Source organism: Pimephales promelas, chromosome 5 (assembly GCF_988280905.1).
Source record: "Pimephales promelas chromosome 5, fPimPro1.hap1.1, whole genome shotgun sequence".
Lineage (NCBI taxonomy): Eukaryota > Metazoa > Chordata > Actinopteri > Cypriniformes > Leuciscidae > Pimephales > Pimephales promelas.
Window position 1 is genome coordinate 38,027,790 of NC_142773.1, and position 17,773 is coordinate 38,045,562.

A 17,773-nucleotide genomic window follows, 5' to 3' on the forward strand; every position below is an offset into this window, starting at 1 on the left:
AATATTTATATATAAACAATATGAATGTAAGCCAGAGGAGAACTGGCCCCCGACTGAGCCTGGGTTCTCCCAAGGTTTTTTCTCCATCCAATCTGATGGAGTTTTGGTTCCTTGCCACTGTCGCCTTGCTTTTGGCTTGCTAAGTTGGGGTTATTTAATATTTAACAATATTATAGATCTGTGTTGTACTACTTTCATGTTATCACTGTGAAGCTGCTTTGATACAATCTGTATTGTGAAAAGCGCTATATAAATAAATGTGACTTGACTTGACTTGAAGTCTTCACGCCTACTTAAACACTTGGGCCAAATCCAACAGGAAATACGTCATACACAAATGGTCAATTAAGCTACAAAAACCACATGTGTGTGTATTTGGAAAGGCCTGAAGTTACCAGTTACAGTACATTGAAGCTTTTATGCACAGGGGCTACATAACATAAAGGCCTCATCCAATATAATCAGGTCAGGTGTATTTTCCTTTTAAACATTGTATCTGGCATTTATTGTTCACTTTAAACATTTTAAATATGACACAATATGCATTTGAATAAAAAATAAATGTTTAGTTCATTTAAAGTTCATCTTAAAATCTAATATTTTTCCAATGAATACATAGGAAACATCAGATCTAAGTAAAGAGATTAAGACAAGAGCTTAGATCTGTATTTTAAAGAAACCTAAAGATCTGAACTTAGATATACATAGCCACACTTCCTCTCACAACTAGGGCTAGTTCCTGTGGTAGATAAGTGGTCGCAAACCAGAAGAAAACAACCTATTCTTCCTCTCTCTTTTGTCAGCAGGTTTTTGACACGGTTGGTAGCAATTCTGGTTATTCAAGTAAAAGGGCATAGATGGTGCTTGAAAAGAGTTTTAAATAGGTTATTATAGGATCAAAATAATAGAAAATACAACATGTGTAGATGCATTATTATATAGTTGATTGTATGTTATATATTCCAAGGTGAGTGACGCTGCGTTGGCAGTTTTAATAAGGTGATATAAAACACTCAGTTTTCTCTAATATAACCACAACAGGACAGGCAGTTTCTTGCAATGGCTTTTAGTCATCTGCTCATGATCTTTATGGTCGTGCTGATCTTCAACACAGGTACGAAAATCCTTCTCATTATATTACTGCATAAATGGACACAGAGAATATAGTAATTAATTAAGCTTTTGGTGGAATGTGGGAGCTTACTGCATTACATATGTTACATATTTTGCATTATCCTTTCTGGTTTTAGCATCCATGAGCAATGCCGAAAATACGGTTTCTGTGCAGGCAGGAAGTTCTATACAACTGGACATACAGACTAATGAAATACCACATTTTCATTCACTGGTCTGGATGAATGAAAAATGTGAAAATATTGTGACATTGATTGAAAAAAAAACAGCGATTCTTAAGGACAATGTGGTTTTCAACCAAACAACCTTTTCTCTAACACTGAAGAACATGCAGCAGACAGACAGTGGAATCTACATTGCAAAAATATTTGGATCTAAGAATGAAGATGCTGCTAAATACAGAGTATCAGTTTTAGGTGAGTTTGAGTTACAGTCAAGACCATATTAAAAACCAATATCAAGCCAAATCTTATTTTAACAAATGTTCCCTTTTGAGAATGGTCACTTTGTATTGCGTAGCTAAGCAGTAGGGAACTCCTTTCCTAAGATTATTGAAGCTTTTATGTAAAACGCATTGCAGCTGCACAGTGATCGACGAGCTCATTCATTGGATGTGCTGCAGCAACTGCACATCCAATGGCAGAGGCGCCTCTGATGTGTGTGCCAATCAGCTAACAGTCCACCTGTGCATAGGGATGGGAAGCGAAACCCGGTATTAAACGGGCCCCCGGTACTGAATTTTGAAAGGCCGCTGTATCGATAAGCTCGGACATTATTGGTTCTGCTGTCGGTACTGGAGAAATTATTTATTATTCCCATAAAGACGTTATTTTGAAAATGTTTATATCGCCAGCCATTTCTATATATAAACTATATTTTAATTAAACCATTTGTCTGTGATGCAAATTTGAAATTCGCAGTTCAGAAGAGAGAGAGAGCGATCCCTCGCGCAAAGCGACAGCACGCGCAACACGACAGCCCTTGCTTAATGAGTGACAATGAGGACAGAAATAAACATTAAACGTGGTTACACTTTAGATCTGGGATATTATTCTAATATATTTTGTATTTCGGCTTCCAAAGATTATAAAAAGAAGATATTTGAGATAAAACCGTAAAAAAACGAGACGCATGATCTGTCCAGCTTAACTTCCTTTAGCCTACTTCACAGCACTGCGGAGCGCTGTCAGTTCTTCCTATTAGGAAGTTCCTAAAACCCAAACGTACCGTCAGAATCAGCACGATCGGCGATTGTTGCAAAATGCTGTCTTCTACTGTTGCAAGATCAAAAAATGCTATTAAAAACACAAAAACCTGCGCGACGCTGTTCACAAGGCGGTGCGCGCTCCGAAACGGACTGCAACGAGACAAGAAAAGTATACTTTGGGCTTCGTGTGTCCTTTACTATCAAATATACATAAAAAAGTCAAAATGACCAGCTCTGAGATTCACTTAAACACAGTTTATTCACTTAAACACAATTATGTCTTAAATGGACGTAAATAATGGGGAGAAAATGATGGTGCATCAGTCCCCATTAGATCTGCACTCAGTCTTAAAGGGGCAGCAGTCTAATAGCCTAAACCTGCTGACGATTGAGCCATTAATGCAAATCAAACAACAAAAGGCAGAGAAAATCACTCACAGCTTTTGAATGAGTAACTTTAGATTTAATAAGCATTATTCTATCTATGATAAACTATACAGTGCTATTTTATATTTGATTACTAAATTAGGTTTCTTTTCAGACAGAAACAATTACCTGAAAAGATATGTTAGTACACCTTCCTGAAATTAAAGCACTTTGTATATAATTTGTATCTTTGATTAATTGTATTCTTGTGTTTGTACTTGTTTTTTTCTTATGCGTCCTTTTTGTATATAAAACAAAAAAAGCCTGCACATTGCTGCATAACAAAAATATATTTTTCTTCGTTTTGCTTTTTCTATTTTACATTTCAAAATATAAAGTTTAATTATGTTCTTAATTCTTAAAAAAAAAAAAAAGAACCGATAAGAATACCGTTAAAGTACCGGATCGATAAGCGGTATCGTTAAGAGTAGTAATACCGATAAAACCTTAACGATACCCATCCCTACCTATGCAAAGGCTCGTTCTAACAGAATAAGTTTTGTTTCAAAGGCGATAGCTTCAAAGTTTCCGGAAGACACAGAGACGCAAGTTGTCGCTGAAGTTGAGTAAATCTGCTATAATGGCGAATTCAGGCTCATTTTATAGTCTCCGCTACACCCATTTGGTGGCATTTGGCCCATTTGGTTTCCATGATCCCACAGGGAGAGCGAATGCCCAATCCTCCTGGTGGCCCCTCTCTGGAAAACCAGACCGTGGTTCCCAGAACTAGTTCAGATGTTGGACAAAGACGCATGGCCTGTCCCACTGAGGAAAGATCTCCTCACACAGGCGAACTGGACAATGTGGCACCCTCTTCCCGACTTCCCCGGCTCTACATGTGTGGCCCCTCAAAGGGTACCTTCCTGAGAAGGTCCTGAACACAATTTATGAGGCTAGAGCCCTGTTTACCAGGCGTCTCTATGCTCTGAAGTGGTCAGTGTTCTCCGGCTGATGCTCAGATAGACACTTTGAACCCCAGTCATTCGAGGTATCAGTGATACTCTCCTTCCAACTGGAGCTGTTGGATGCAGGCCGTTCCTCATCCACGCTCCGGTGGCTAGCCAATAACTAAGGATTCATCACTAAGGTCCTTTCTGATTGAAAATGCTGACATGTAATTTCTTCTGATTTGACTCGACTAGATCCAGTCTCATTTATGTGTCATGTCACTGTTCATAAGCACACTATCCCTTACTCTATGAAGCAGACTTTGGCTGTTTTCGGTCCCTATGTACAATCAGACCCGACGGTGTCTGGTCTATTGGTTAATATTTGGGTTATGAGCTTGGTGACTTCACTATATATATATATATATGATTCAGGCTCGAAGGTGTCTGGTCTTATCAGTATATATATACTGATATATATATATATATATATATATATATATATATATACTGTATAGTGCTGTCAGTTAAACGCGTTATTAACGGCGTTAATACAAGCCTATTTTAATGGTGTTCGTTTTTTAACGCACAATACTTTTTTTTTTTTTTTGGCCAAGCAAACTTTTGTAGTTTTTTTCACATGCTTTTTGCAAAAGACGCGGCATGCATGCGTGGCGCTATGAAACCCATTCATTTCAATGGCTTGCACCGCGTGCAAGGACGTTTTGTTGCTTTGTCTATATATTTTGTTCCCGGTCAATAGCCATGTTGATAAAAGCATTAAAATAAGAAATCAAGAGACATTTAGAATAGATGAAAATGTGTGATTAATTGCGATTAATCGCGAGTTGACTATGACATTAATCCGAATAATCGCAAAATAACTTTTCTAAGGACAAATGCTAGCCTAGCTCTGTTTTGTGAGGCGCGTTTGTAATGTCACGTAATACGTAATTACGTTCAAAAGGTCACGGGCGACGTAGCCAGAAGTACAGTAACTTACATTCGCAGCCTGATTTATGAGTATGTGCGGCGGCTGACAGCAACGGCTGGCTGTTTTGAATGAGACGACCCGGTTACTGTGAACGTGGAGCGCTATGAACATTCTGTGATGCGCGAGCAGCGCCGGGGACAGTGTGTCTGTTCGTGTGTCTGTTAAGAGTGAGCGCTCGTGAGCGGGAGACACACATAAGCTGATTTATACGAGGTTGAACTGGCCGTGTACTATTCAACTATAACGTTCATAGTCGAATCAGACCTCTCCGAATCGAATCCTCGACTATTAGAAGTCAGCCCTAATCGCGAGTTAGTTATGACATTAATGCGATTAATCGTGATTAAATATTTGAATCATTTGACAGAACTAATATATCTCTTTCTGTGAGCCCAGGGGTCCTTGGCTTCAGTTGCAGCCAGTTACTTATGGAGCGTCGTTTTACATTGCGTCCCCACTATAGCTACTGTAAGCAACACAAAGTGACTCCGGGCTCATTTTGTATGCTCTGCCATGCCCATTTGGCGGGCTGCCATTGGATGTGCAGTTGCTGCAGCACAGCCAATGAGTGAGCCAGTCACTCTCTGTGCTTTGCGCAGCTGCAATGTGTTTTACATAAAAGCTTCAATAACTTGAGGAAGGAAGTTTCTCCATTGCATATCACACTCCCTTCTCTCAGGGAACCGAGTATGTTTTCACATCAGTTCTTGAAAAGAATGTGTTTGATCAAGTAGCCTATATGCCTATATTATTTGCTATCAACTTACAATGATGTAAACAAAAGTTAGAAATATGTGCTCCTTTACTAGGAACCAGTTTTTTTAGTCAGTTTTCTTAAATATATGTTTCAGATCCAGTGGATTCTCCTGTTCTGAACTGGAACATCACCATGATCAGTGTTGACTCCTGTATTGTGAACGTCACATGTAGTGGTCATGACCGTACACTCAGCAAGAGCTTCCACAGCAACAATTGCAGTCAGGAGGAAGTGACATCAATTGAAATGCAGACTCTAACCATGTATTGTAAAGAGGACATAGTTATTTGTAACTATAGCAACCCAGTCAGCTGGAAGAATGACACCATAGAGATTAAACAACTCTGTACACCTTATGAAAGTATATAACTGACCCACCAACCACATGCAAAACCTATTAACACATTGACATTAACGCAATTTCTAGTCTCTTGAAATTAGTTTATTAGCTGTTCTCACCACTGTACCTAAGATATTAGTGTTAATTTATATCTTTTGTTTCAGATACAAGTATTGAAGAAAACGACAGTTCTTTTCCTCTCCTTTGGCTCGTGGTTATTGTTTTCAGTGCTTCACTGATGATTTTAGTTGCAACTGGCGTACTATACTGCTTTTGCAAGAATCATAACAAAGGTATGTCTGTCTTATCTCAAATGTTGTATCAAATGAACAAAAGACAGTGCTTTATTCTTAAGGCCAATTTATACTTCTGCGTCGAGGGTACGCCGTAGTGTACGGCGTTGGCTACGCACGTAGGCGACGCCGTTGTGAGCATTTATACTTCTGCGTTCAGGTCTTGGTTGCTCTGCAGTACTGCTCCGAAACGCTAGTTGGCGGCGGAGAGTTTTAATGTTCCACTGTGTTTAGATTCCTCGCGGCTAGGTTACTACGAGTAAAAGAGAGCTGATCATGTTGGAATTGGAGCTTATTAAGGTGGAAAAACAGTTCACTTTAGTGAAATTACTAAAACTGAAAGGCAGAAATGAGAGAAGACTTCGGAGGAGATGAAACTTGTGGAAATCATAGACAGTGGTGGAAATGCGTGAGAAGGTACGTGCGGAAATGCGTAGGAGGAAATGCGATGCTACCAAGCCAACCAATCACCGATCTTGCGGTCCGCGTCGTCGCGACGTGTAGTTACATTTTTGAGGAGGTGCGCGTCAGGCGACGGCGAAGGGTACGCGGTATGGGACGCGTCTGTGCGTATGCTACGCCGTACCTACTGCGCGCACCCTACGCAGAAGTATAAATTGGCCTTTAAGCCTCGGAATAACAGATGTTAATGTTGTTGGTCATAGATACGAGGTACCAGTTATAGTTAATTAATTAATTAATTAAACTTTTTTTCCTGCACATAGATACACAACATATAATTGAATAATTCACACATAAAGTGCTTCATTTAAATCCTATATGATGCCTCATAGTGAGAAAAGCAGGGACTACGTACAAATAGACATACCCACACTTTCTGTCCTGACAGTAATGGTTGATGACAGTAATTGGTTCTTTAAGATGATACTATGCTAAATCTCTTATAGGTGCCCAAGAAGATAATGATCAAACAATATATGCACAAGTTCAGGTAAGTTTCAAAATACTTCCTTATATTTGTGCAGCCATTACAATGGTAACACCTTAGAATAATGGTTAAAATAATATCTAGGAAGTGATGCAGGACAAATGAGTAGTACTACATTAATATATAAGGTAGTATTAATATAGTAACAATATTTACTAATAAGTATAGATGTGTCGTGTATTCCCTTTTTATAAAGACAGATGATACTAAACTAAAGAATAGTCTGAAACATCAATTCAGGAACTAAAGAACTTGCATCTATTTATTGCTCACATTCAATTTACTTGAGCATATCACTTCGTCATCATTCTAAGACTCCACCCATTACTTATGTCTTAAAGTAACAACGCTTTATACATAACAGCTAAAGTATTAAAAGGTTCACCCTCATGTTATTTCATTAAGACTTTCGTTTATCTTCAGAACACAAATCGTGTGATTTTTTGCTCAAAATGATTCTTTTTTATGAAGTGTTGATGAAAAAAATGATAAATGAAAACATCTTTTAAAAGCAGTGGGTCTGTTCTTCTATATTGCATGTTCAAATATTCATATATTCATGTTCAGTATAATTGTTCTTCACGTGCACAGTAGCCTAACTGAAATTTAAAACTGTTAAAAGAAAAGGCTTAATAAACTATTGCATAGATACTGTATAATACACAGTCAATATGTCTTTGGTGCTTTTAACATTAATGCGGCGGACACTGAAGAGCTGCGCGCCGCCCTGTGACTCAAGCGCATCATTCAGCGCTCGCGATGCGCATTTGCACTCTGTGCAGCTCTTTCATGATCATGTCATAATACTTTTGCGCAATGAAAGCTTATTAATAGCCTTTCTTGTTCTGTCCTATCTATTATATTTTGCTTCCTCACTAAACAGCTGTGCTTTACATTTAAAACAGCTGTGCATCTGATTTTTACGATGTTTTTCATGAATGTATAACAACAATACAAAGAGCAATGTGTAACGTTTTACCAGAGTTAGTGCTACACTTATTGTCTCTTATTTGTTCCCCACTAAGGAATGTTTTTTTCACTAAATCTTTAGATTTCATAAAATTATTGTGCACTTGTGATATTTCTAGGCTAAGTTTTGCTGAGTTATCCACTAATCTAGTTTACAATAGCATTTTTGTCATAGGTTATGGTCATATATATTTTTTTTATTTGTTGTTTTTCTTTATAATGAAGTTATCTGTATTAAGTAGATTGTTTAACACACAAAAGAGTGTGGTTTTTAGGGTTTTATTTTGTTATAATAAACAAAAAATGAAATATAATTTTTTATCCGATTAATCGATTAATCGAAAAAATAATCGTCCGATTAATCGATTATCAAAATAATCGTTAGTTGCAGCCCTACACTCCTGGCGGTAGCACTTTTAGCATAGCTTAGCATAGATAATTGAATCTGAATAGACCGTTAGCATCTCTCTTAAAAGAGTTTTGATATTTTTCCTATTTAAACCTTGATTCTTCTGTAGTAACATCGTGTCCTAAGTTGCTATTTTCTAGGCCAATATGGTTAGGAACTATCCTCTTATTCCTGTGTAATAATCAAGGATCTTTACTGCTGAAGTGTAAGGACCAGCCATTGGCCTGACAATGAAAGAAATGATGCGTGCATGTCTTTTCAGCGTTTCAGTAAAATTCACTTAATTTACTAGAATTTAGTTTCAAAATTACTTTAGCTCTACGCTTAATTTAACTCCAATTTCAAATGGTAATCAAATTTGGATTACAATTTAGAAAATAATCATAAATATTGATTATGAGTCGAAAGTTGACCAAAGTTTTGTCGCTTGAGTTGTCCTTGCTGATATGGAGAACGGCGGCAAATACACAAACGCCAGCGTGACATCACGCAAGTCTCAAACTCCGTCCCAAATCCCTCTTATTTATTTTACTGTACAGGATTATAGAGGCAATCGCAGTGATCAGAGAAGGGCTCTTTTTTTTTCTTGCATGCATTCAGCATTCCCTTTGACAGACTCAACTCGGACTTGTCAAAGGTGGACTCAGACCCAACACTACAATTGTAGTGTAGGCTTACATGTAATTATGCATGTAAATATAAAGTTGTACAGAAGGATTTATATGACTGTTTGATTGAATGGTTCTACAGCCAGAGAAGGAAGTACAAACGCCCCTGGAGATGTTGGAGAAATCAGCAAATCCTCAAACTGTCTATGGGTTTACAGGAGAGCACAAACAAACTCACAATACCAGTCAGAACAGGCCTAGTGCAGAGGTAAGAAACAAATATGCATACACACACACACACACACACACTGTATGAAGTATTTCAATTTAGGTCAGCATTTTCTAGTTAACAATGGAAAAAATAAGTTAACTAAATGGAGACCGAATGTTTTTCCCAATTTCACTTCAAGGATTTTTTTGATTTTGTACATTGCAGTGTTACTATGGCTTAACAAATAGCTATTTCTTGTCTATTTTTCACACACATATATATATATATATATATATATATATATATATTTACAGAGACCGGCACTGATGCAAACAAACAATCACCACACCACCTACAGCTTAATAGGACAAAACCAAAAGCCATCATTTGCTACCAAAACCGACCATACACTTTATTCAAAAGTGTGTAAATCCCCACATGGTAGACCACATGTGCATTAATACAGTCTGTACTCGAAGTGGGCCAGTACGCACCAGTACGCAGCACTGGAACTTCTATTCTTCAATCTTTGCTGTGCCTATCGAGAGAGGAGAGCAAAATGCTGAAACCGTCAAAAACCGAGACTTAAGCAGCAGGTAGATTTGGCAACGGAGGAGGAGTATGTTAGCCTCAGTAGAGTCATTGGGCTAATGGATCAACAAAAGGATATGTTCAATGAACTACTCCAGCAACAACAGGAGATTTTTAAAGGATTCGTAAAAATGATTGTGGAACCTACAAACACCCGAATGGATGCAATAATGAGAGACATTCAAGAACTTAAAATAAGCTTACAGTTTACACAAGGTGATGTGGACAATCTGAAGGAAGAGAATGAAAAACTTACTGAATGCAATAACATAGCAGTCTGACGTTTATAAAGTTTGAGACAGTATGCTTATCATCAACGATAAAATGGAGTACCTGGAAGGGCAGAGCCACAGAAACAACTTGGTCTTTGAGGGTTTAAAGGAATCGCCGGGGGAGACTTGAGCCGACGCAGAGGAAAAAGTGAAACAAATGTTGTTTCATTTTGGGTCCAAAATTGGGTCAAAAATTGGGTTTCACTGTTTCATTTTGGGTCCAACAACTGTTTCATTTTGGGTCCAAAATTGTTTAACATGTATATAAACAATGTTTGTAAAACATCACAAATACTGAGATAAATTTTGTTTGCAGATGATACAATTATTTTCTTATCGGGAGATGATTTACTAGCCTGGTTCAACCAGACTCTAGTTCATTTCATTTCCACATAGAGTCTGGAACCGCTCCATAGACCTTTTTCACAAAAACCGGAAATACGTAATCGTTGTGGAAACGGAGTTCCCGTCAACTGTTAACACATCAGAAAAACCTACTCTGGGAGGAGAAAATTGATCAGAGAGTCTTCAAAACTTCGAAAAAAATGTAAACTTGTCATGGTCCAGTTGTTGATGACTTTGTAAAATGCTGTGGTGATGCTTGTCTGCAGCTGATGTACTGTATCTAAGACCAAAGATATGATATTGATTTTAGAACTGAAGCTCATTCTTACAATATACGTTAATTAAAGGTAAGAAGGTGGAGTGTGTGGAAAGTTATTAATATTTAGGGAGTATTATTTACAATAAACTACATTTTGATGTGAATACCAGAAAGAAGTCTGTCAGTTTTATTCAACAGTTATCCTGAATTTTTTGCACTGCTTTTGCTAGAACGATCAAAGATGAAGAAAAATTATACAAATATTAATTTATTCCTTGTACACTCAGATTGTTAAATACTCAGAATGGTATATATTAATATTTTAAATTTATATGTAGCCCACTGTTGTGTGTTCTTATTTATCTTGTTTTATATTGTGGTGTATATTTTATGAGCTTATTCCGCTTGATACAAATATCTTAATACAGTTGAACATGAACTAACGTTACTTCAAAAATACGCAAATCATAAAACATAAAAAATAAACAAACAATGACGGCTTATTAGTGAATGGTGACATGAGAAGTACAGAAGATCACAGGATCAATAACATCCCGCCAGATTGCCTGAATCCATTTCCGTCGAACTTCATCGACAGGTAACTGACGAGGGAAGGAATGAAAACGACAGGTATGGCTGCTTTTGGGAATAACAAAAAAGATCGGTACGTAACAACTCTCACTAGTTGCCTTCGGCGCTATCTGTTATGAATGGAGCGGAAGAAGATTACCACGACAATTGCGTATTTCCGGTCACAAATACGGAAGTTGTGAGAAAGGTCTATTGAAAAACGTTTCCTTCCTTGTAGGCGGGTTCACTATTAAAGTTCAAATCTATTGGATCTGCCATAGCCAATCGCTAACGGGGTGTCGTGAGTGACATATGTCATGCGCCGAAATGGCTGGAAACAACAAGTCCGAATGATCAGAGGATTATGTTTACAATAGGATTTCAGTCAACGAGCGCCGCAGGTTTTGTTAATCTAGGAACAATTATTAATTCGAAATGTATATTTGACACGAAGGACAGTGATATATAACGGTGGAAGCTGTGTCTAATCATTACAAACGCCGCTGTGGTCGTTTCTGATCTGCCGCAAATGCTGTAGCAGCTACAGTGAATGATCAGTCGGTCTCTATCTGCAGATGTGTAATAAACAACAATTTTTCATATTACGTCTTATTGTTTCTTAATTACCTTAATTATGGTCTTCAAAGTATGTGTTTGTACATTTTTATGTGGCATTTATTTTTTTTAGTAAAACAAAATCAACCATTGCTATCTAAAACTGAAAATCAAATATCTTCAAAGTATGGTTTTTCACATTTTTATTTATGACAATTATTATTTTTTAAATCACAACCAATTTGTATGATTTACAACATGTAAAACTGACACACCAACCTCCTGCACTAGTGCACAAAGGGGCTCAAAATGTTCTATTCATCACAAGAATTCAGTAAATTTACAGTTGGGAATATGAGCGACTGACATGACTCCTGAGAGGATCTTCAACAATAGTTTAGCAGCCAGGACTCGGGGCTTCCGAACACCGCGAACACCAGGCTAAACCGTCCGTCCAAAATGTCACGGTCATCGTGCACGAGCTGCCCAGGCTCAGCACAAACTTCCAAACTTTCTGCCTCCTTCACTTGGTCCTCAGTTGTGCAACAAGAGGTTAGACGATAACAATCCGGCTTTAAATTCTGTATATTCGGCAGTTTCTTTTCCAACAACGGACCGAATAGCTTTTCTCACGTCTTTCTCCGCTGCCATTACTGAACTGAAACTGACGCACTTACATCAACGTCATCTTTCTCAGCCACTCCCTCTATTCGCTGATTGGTCCTACAAAAAAATGATTTCTGGAAACCTAAGGATATGGAGCGATCCCAGACGTAGTACAGAAGTAAAATGAAATTGAGCGGAAGTGCGTAGGAGGGCGCAGCCAGGCTAATGATTTACAACAACTGTGTCAAATTGTTACCTTGGAACTCAAACGTGTTAAAGGGGTCATGAACTGGCTTTTTAAATTTCATTATATTGTTGTCTGAGGTCAATTTATGACGTTTGCTTGGTTTTTGCATTCAAAAACATCAAAATGAATAAGTAATTGGCTATTTTGTACCCAAGTTGTTAGCCTTCCTGAAAAACGGTTGGTTTTTATGGACGTGTTGCACTGAAGACTTGGAAATAAACTCCCACTGCTGTGAGTGGATAACAGTTTTGCATATTATAATGAGTTTAACTCACCCGTCGGTGTACGTGGGGGAAAACGTCCAATGTTGTAAAATGGCAACCGGATTCGCCCATACATGTTCGACCAAGAGTCCGTGTGTTGCACAATGTTTTTTAATACACCGTCTGGTGCACCTGGACATATCTTCAGTGATGTAACCTAAGATCACGGGGGGTTTCGGGTCTTTCAACAATCAGACCCCCTCCCCTAGGCGACCCAGCTGGGGTGATCAAGTCCCAGCTTATGTCCAGGTAGCGCTACTGCCCTACACGCCATGCCTCTCCTCTCCTGATCCACAGCCACCTTGATGCTGCTTCTGCAGCGTCCGTGGCCAACTTGATGGCCCTTCGCTGACTCGCCCCTGTGATGCCAAGCATCTTGTAGGCCCTGCAAAGGGAATGGCCCACAAACCCTCGACATCCCACTTCAACTGGTTGGCATATTGTCCGCCACCCATTGCTCCGGCACTCCTCTACAAGCTGGGAGTACTTTGCCCTCTTTCTTTCATTGGCCTCCTCCATACGGTCCTCCCAAGGCACTGTCAACTCCAATAGAATTAACTGCTTGGAGGCCTCCGAGATGAGCATAATGTCAGGCCTTAATGTTGTTATGGCAACTGCTTCAGGGATCTTCAGCTGCTTACCCAGATCAACTGCCAGCTCCCAGTCACGCGCAGTTGGCAACAGGCCAGAGGAGGTGCCCCGGGCAGCTGGTATTAACTTCTCCCCAGCTTTAACAAAGGCTGTGGTCTTCACTGGGCGAATGCTCTTGCTGTGGCTGATTCCACTGCAGATAGAATCCGCTATTGCTTTTAGGACCTGGTCATGCCGCCAGCGGTAACGCCCTTCGCCCAGGGCTTTCGGACAGCAGCTCAGGATGTGTTCCAACGTTCCTCTCCTCTGGCAGAGGGGGCATGCTGGTGTCTCAACCTTTCCCCAGGAGAAGAGGTTGGATGGGCTTGGCAACACGTCATAGACCGCCTGAATCAGGAATTTTATCCTGTGTGGTTCCGCCTTCCACAGCTCAGTCCATGTCACTTTTCGCTCCAGTGTTTGCTCCCATCTTGTCCAGGCGCCCTGTTGCCGCATCCCAGCCATCTGGCAAGCTCGCTTCTCCTCAACTCCGGCACGCACCTCCTCCAGGATCAGGGACCTCCTCTCTTTCCCTTCTGCCTTATCGTAGCGAGGAGTTCTTCTGCTGCCCAGGCCAGCTCTCCCATGTGCCACTGAGCCCACCAATACCCTTTGCCGTAGCCTCGACTCTGCGTCATCCACTGCCACGGCAGCCCTCCACTTCCGCCCTGTCCTGACCTCTATCCCAGCCTGGGCAACCTTTGGATCTCTGGACTCCCGATACTGTAAGACCTCCCTGGACCGCGTCACCATGAACTCCTCGCTCAGGCTGCTCATGGGAAGCTTCAGCTTATTATTGTGCCCATAGAGTGCGATGCTGCTCAGGCTTCGAGGCAGTCCCAGCCACCTGCGCAGAAACCTGCTAATCCTCATCTCGAAGCCTTCTACTGTTGAAATGGGGACTTCATACACCAGGAGGGGCCAAAGGATCCGAGGGAGGATGCCGTGCTGGTAAATCCAGGCCTTGAACTTGCCTGGAAGGCCAGACTTGTCCACCGCAGCCAGCCAGGTTTCCAGGTCATGGTTGGTCGCTTTTGTGGAAGCTGCGTCTCTCAGGCTACAATTGAAAACCTTCCCCAGGCTCTTCACAGGTTTCTCTGTCAGTGATGGAATCTTGGTGGTGCCAAGTGAGAAGTGGAACTTGTTAGTGACCTTCCCTTTCTTCAGCACGAGGGACCTTGACTTAGCCGGCTTGAAGTTCATGCGAGCCCAGGACATCAGCTCCTGGAGGCCATTCAGGATCCACCTACAGCCTGGGACAGATGTTGTGGTCACTGTCAGGTCATCCATGAAGGCTCGGATGGGTGGCTGTCTAACTCCAGACTTCGAAAGGGGCCCCCTACACTGTATTTCCGCAGATTTTACCAGCATGTTCATGGCGAGTGCAAAAAGGATGACTGAGATAGTACAGCCAGTGATGATTCCCTTCTCAAGCTTGTGCCAATCTGAGGTTGTCGTTCCGGAGGAGACTCTAATATGGAAGTTGGTATAGTAGTCCAGGATGAGGTCTTTGAACTTCTTCGGGGTATGATGCCGGTTCAGTGCCTCTTCGACTAGTTTATGGGGTATGGATCCATAGGCATTCGCAAGGTCCAGCCAAAGCACAGCCAGGTCACCCTTGTTCTCCCTGGCTTCCCTGATAAGCTGAGTGACCACACCTGTATGCTCCAGACATCCAGATACCCCTGGGATTCCTCCCTTCTGGACCGCTGTATCGATGTATGAATTCTGCAGGAGGTAGTCTGTCAGTCGCCTGGAAATGAGGCTGAAGAAAATCTTTCCTTCAACGCTCAGGAGTGAGATGGTCCGGAATTGCTCGATCTTCTGAGACTTCTCCTCCTTCGGGATCCAAACACCCTCTGCCTGTCTCCAGTGGTCTACTACCTTTCCCCTCCTCCATATCACCTTCAGGATCTTCCAGAGTCTGTGGAGTAGTCTTGGGCAGTTCTTATAAACCTTATACGGTACTCCACTAGGCCCTGGTGCGGAGTTTGCCCTTGCCCTTCTAACCACCTCCTGGATCTCCTTCCAGCCTGGCTCTCTCCCATCAAAGTCCAGAGCCGGTGCAGGTGGATTGATCAGGAACCTGCAGGGGCCTAGATCTTGCTCTCTGTACTCATCACTGTAGGTTTGCTTGAGGTGATGGTCAATCTCAGCTTTAGAGCAGGTGAGTTGGCCACTGCGCTTCTGTCCTAGCAGCTGTTTTGTAAACCCAAATGGATTCACTAGAAAGGCAGCTCTCCTCCTGGACCTCTCCCTCCTTCTCCTCCTATGCCACTCCGCTCTCCTCAGGGTCATAAGCTTTTTGCGGATTATGCTGCGTAGCTCCGCGAGCGGTCCCCTCTCCTCTCCACTTGCAACCTTAAACTGCTGCCTCAAGATCTTCAGCTCCTGCCTGAGCTGATGGATCTTACTTGCTCTGTTATTCATAGTGTAAGGGGGCTTTGCTGCTCGCTTCTCCTCAAGTCCAAACCTGTCTGCAGCTAGGCTGATAATGATTGTAGTCATCGTTTTGAGGCGTCGATCAGCACTCCCTTTGGCAGTTGCCTCCAAGATGGTGTCTACGTCTCCATCAAACTGGCGCCACTCATTCTCCTTGCTAGCTTGGGGCCACTTCACCCGACGATGTTCTGATGTCCTGTGTGCGTCAGTTGGTAGCATCACCTGGAGGCTCCGGGCACTGTGGGGTGACTCCGGGCCTGGCTCCTCCTGCGTCTCACCAGGCGTAGTTCCTGTGCGCTGTGACTCTACTTCCTTCTGCATACACTTCATCTTGGCCTGATGGATCCGCAGGCCATGTCGGTTCTTGCATATCTTGCCACATACGCATTCCATTATCATTGTCGTGTTTTCATTGCTATGTGTCGTCATCCTTTGATCCGTCCTGTGGGATTCTCTTCCGCCCCCCCTCTCGGGAATCCCTAGGGGTATATCTCCTGTAGGTCGATTCGTAGCTCTTTGGGTTCCTTCTTCTCAGAAGGTGCAGCTTGGGATGCTACCCCTCACTGCCCCGATGCCGTCTTTCCGGGCTGTCCACTGTCTCTCCAGCTGTCACCAATCTGTACTTGGTGGTCAACCAGACTGTTCCTGGTAGTCACTGGTTGTTCCAGAAAGAAGGTTTTTTAATACACCGTCTGGTGCACCTGGACATATCTTCAGTGATGTAACCTAAGATCACGGGGGGTTTCGGGTCTTTCAACAATCAGACCCCCTCCCCTAGGCGACCCAGCTGGGGTGATCAAGTCCCAGCTTATGTCCAGGTAGCGCTACTGCCCTACACGCCATGCCTCTCCTCTCCTGATCCACAGCCACCTTGATGCTGCTTCTGCAGCGTCCGTGGCCAACTTGATGGCCCTTCGCTGACTCGCCCCTGTGATGCCAAGCATCTTGTAGGCCCTGCAAAGGGAATGGCCCACAAACCCTCGACATCCCACTTCAACTGGTTGGCATATTGTCCGCCACCCATTGCTCCGGCACTCCTCTACAAGCTGGGAGTACTTTGCCCTCTTTCTTTCATTGGCCTCCTCCATACGGTCCTCCCAAGGCACTGTCAACTCCAATAGAATTAACTGCTTGGAGGCCTCCGAGATGAGCATAATGTCAGGCCTTAATGTTGTTATGGCAACTGCTTCAGGGATCTTCAGCTGCTTACCCAGCTCAACTGCCAGCTCCCAGTCACGCGCAGTTGGCAACAGGCCAGAGGAGGTGCCCCGGGCAGCTGGTATTAACTTCTCCCCAGCTTTAACAAAGGCTGTGGTCTTCACTGGGCGAATGCTCTTGCTGTGGCTGATTCCACTGCAGATAGAATCCGCTATTGCTTTTAGGACCTGGTCATGCCGCCAGCGGTAACGCCCTTCGCCCAGGGCTTTCGGACAGCAGCTCAGGATGTGTTCCAACGTTCCTCTCCTCTGGCAGAGGGGGCATGCTGGTGTCTCAACCTTTCCCCAGGAGAAGAGGTTGGATGGGCTTGGCAACACGTCATAGACCGCCTGAATCAGGAATTTTATCCTGTGTGGTTCCGCCTTCCACAGCTCAGTCCATGTCACTTTTCGCTCCAGTGTTTGCTCCCATCTTGTCCAGGCGCCCTGTTGCCGCATCCCAGCCATCTGGCAAGCTCGCTTCTCCTCAACTCCGGCACGCACCTCCTCCAGGATCAGGGACCTCCTCTCTTTCCCTTCTGCCTTATCGTAGCGAGGAGTTCTTCTGCTCCTCGCTACGATAAGGCAGAAGGGAAAGAGATATTCCTGTCAG

At 42.3% G+C, this 17,773-nt stretch overlaps 2 protein-coding genes across 2 annotated transcripts; one reads left to right on the plus strand and one right to left on the minus strand.

Moving 5' to 3' along the window:
- The first annotated feature begins 793 nt into the window (after positions 1 to 793).
- Positions 794 to 11,714, plus strand: LOC148981490 (CD48 antigen-like). The gene is made up of 7 exons (XM_089131467.1): positions 794 to 1,114; positions 1,251 to 1,550; positions 5,500 to 5,766; positions 5,910 to 6,038; positions 6,947 to 6,990; positions 9,116 to 9,241; positions 9,499 to 11,714. Exons 1-7 carry the CDS (start codon positions 1,060 to 1,062, stop codon positions 9,643 to 9,645), a joined length of 1,068 nt encoding a protein of 355 aa, XP_088987593.1. The 5' UTR covers positions 794 to 1,059; the 3' UTR covers positions 9,646 to 11,714.
- Positions 11,715 to 13,005: 1,291 nt separating this feature from the next.
- Positions 13,006 to 16,357, minus strand: LOC120466806 (uncharacterized). The gene has a single exon (XM_039655427.2). It carries the CDS (start codon positions 16,355 to 16,357, stop codon positions 13,148 to 13,150), a length of 3,210 nt encoding a protein of 1,069 aa, XP_039511361.2. The 3' UTR covers positions 13,006 to 13,147.
- Between the last annotated feature and the right edge of the window lie 1,416 nt (positions 16,358 to 17,773).

Bases quoted from the DNA above. Each gene is read 5' to 3' on its own strand.
- LOC120466806 (XM_039655427.2), bottom strand. From the start codon at position 16,357: ATGGAATGCGTATGTGGCAAGATATGCAAGAACCGACATGGCCTGCGG.
- LOC148981490 (XM_089131467.1), top strand. From the start codon at position 1,060: ATGGCTTTTAGTCATCTGCTCATGATCTTTATGGTCGTGCTGATCTTC. The intron at 1,551-5,499 runs GTGAGTTTGAGT...TATATGTTTCAG, and splicing joins ATACAGAGTATCAGTTTTAG to ATCCAGTGGATTCTCCTGTT. The intron at 9,242-9,498 runs GTAAGAAACAAA...ATATATTTACAG, and splicing joins AGAACAGGCCTAGTGCAGAG to AGACCGGCACTGATGCAAAC.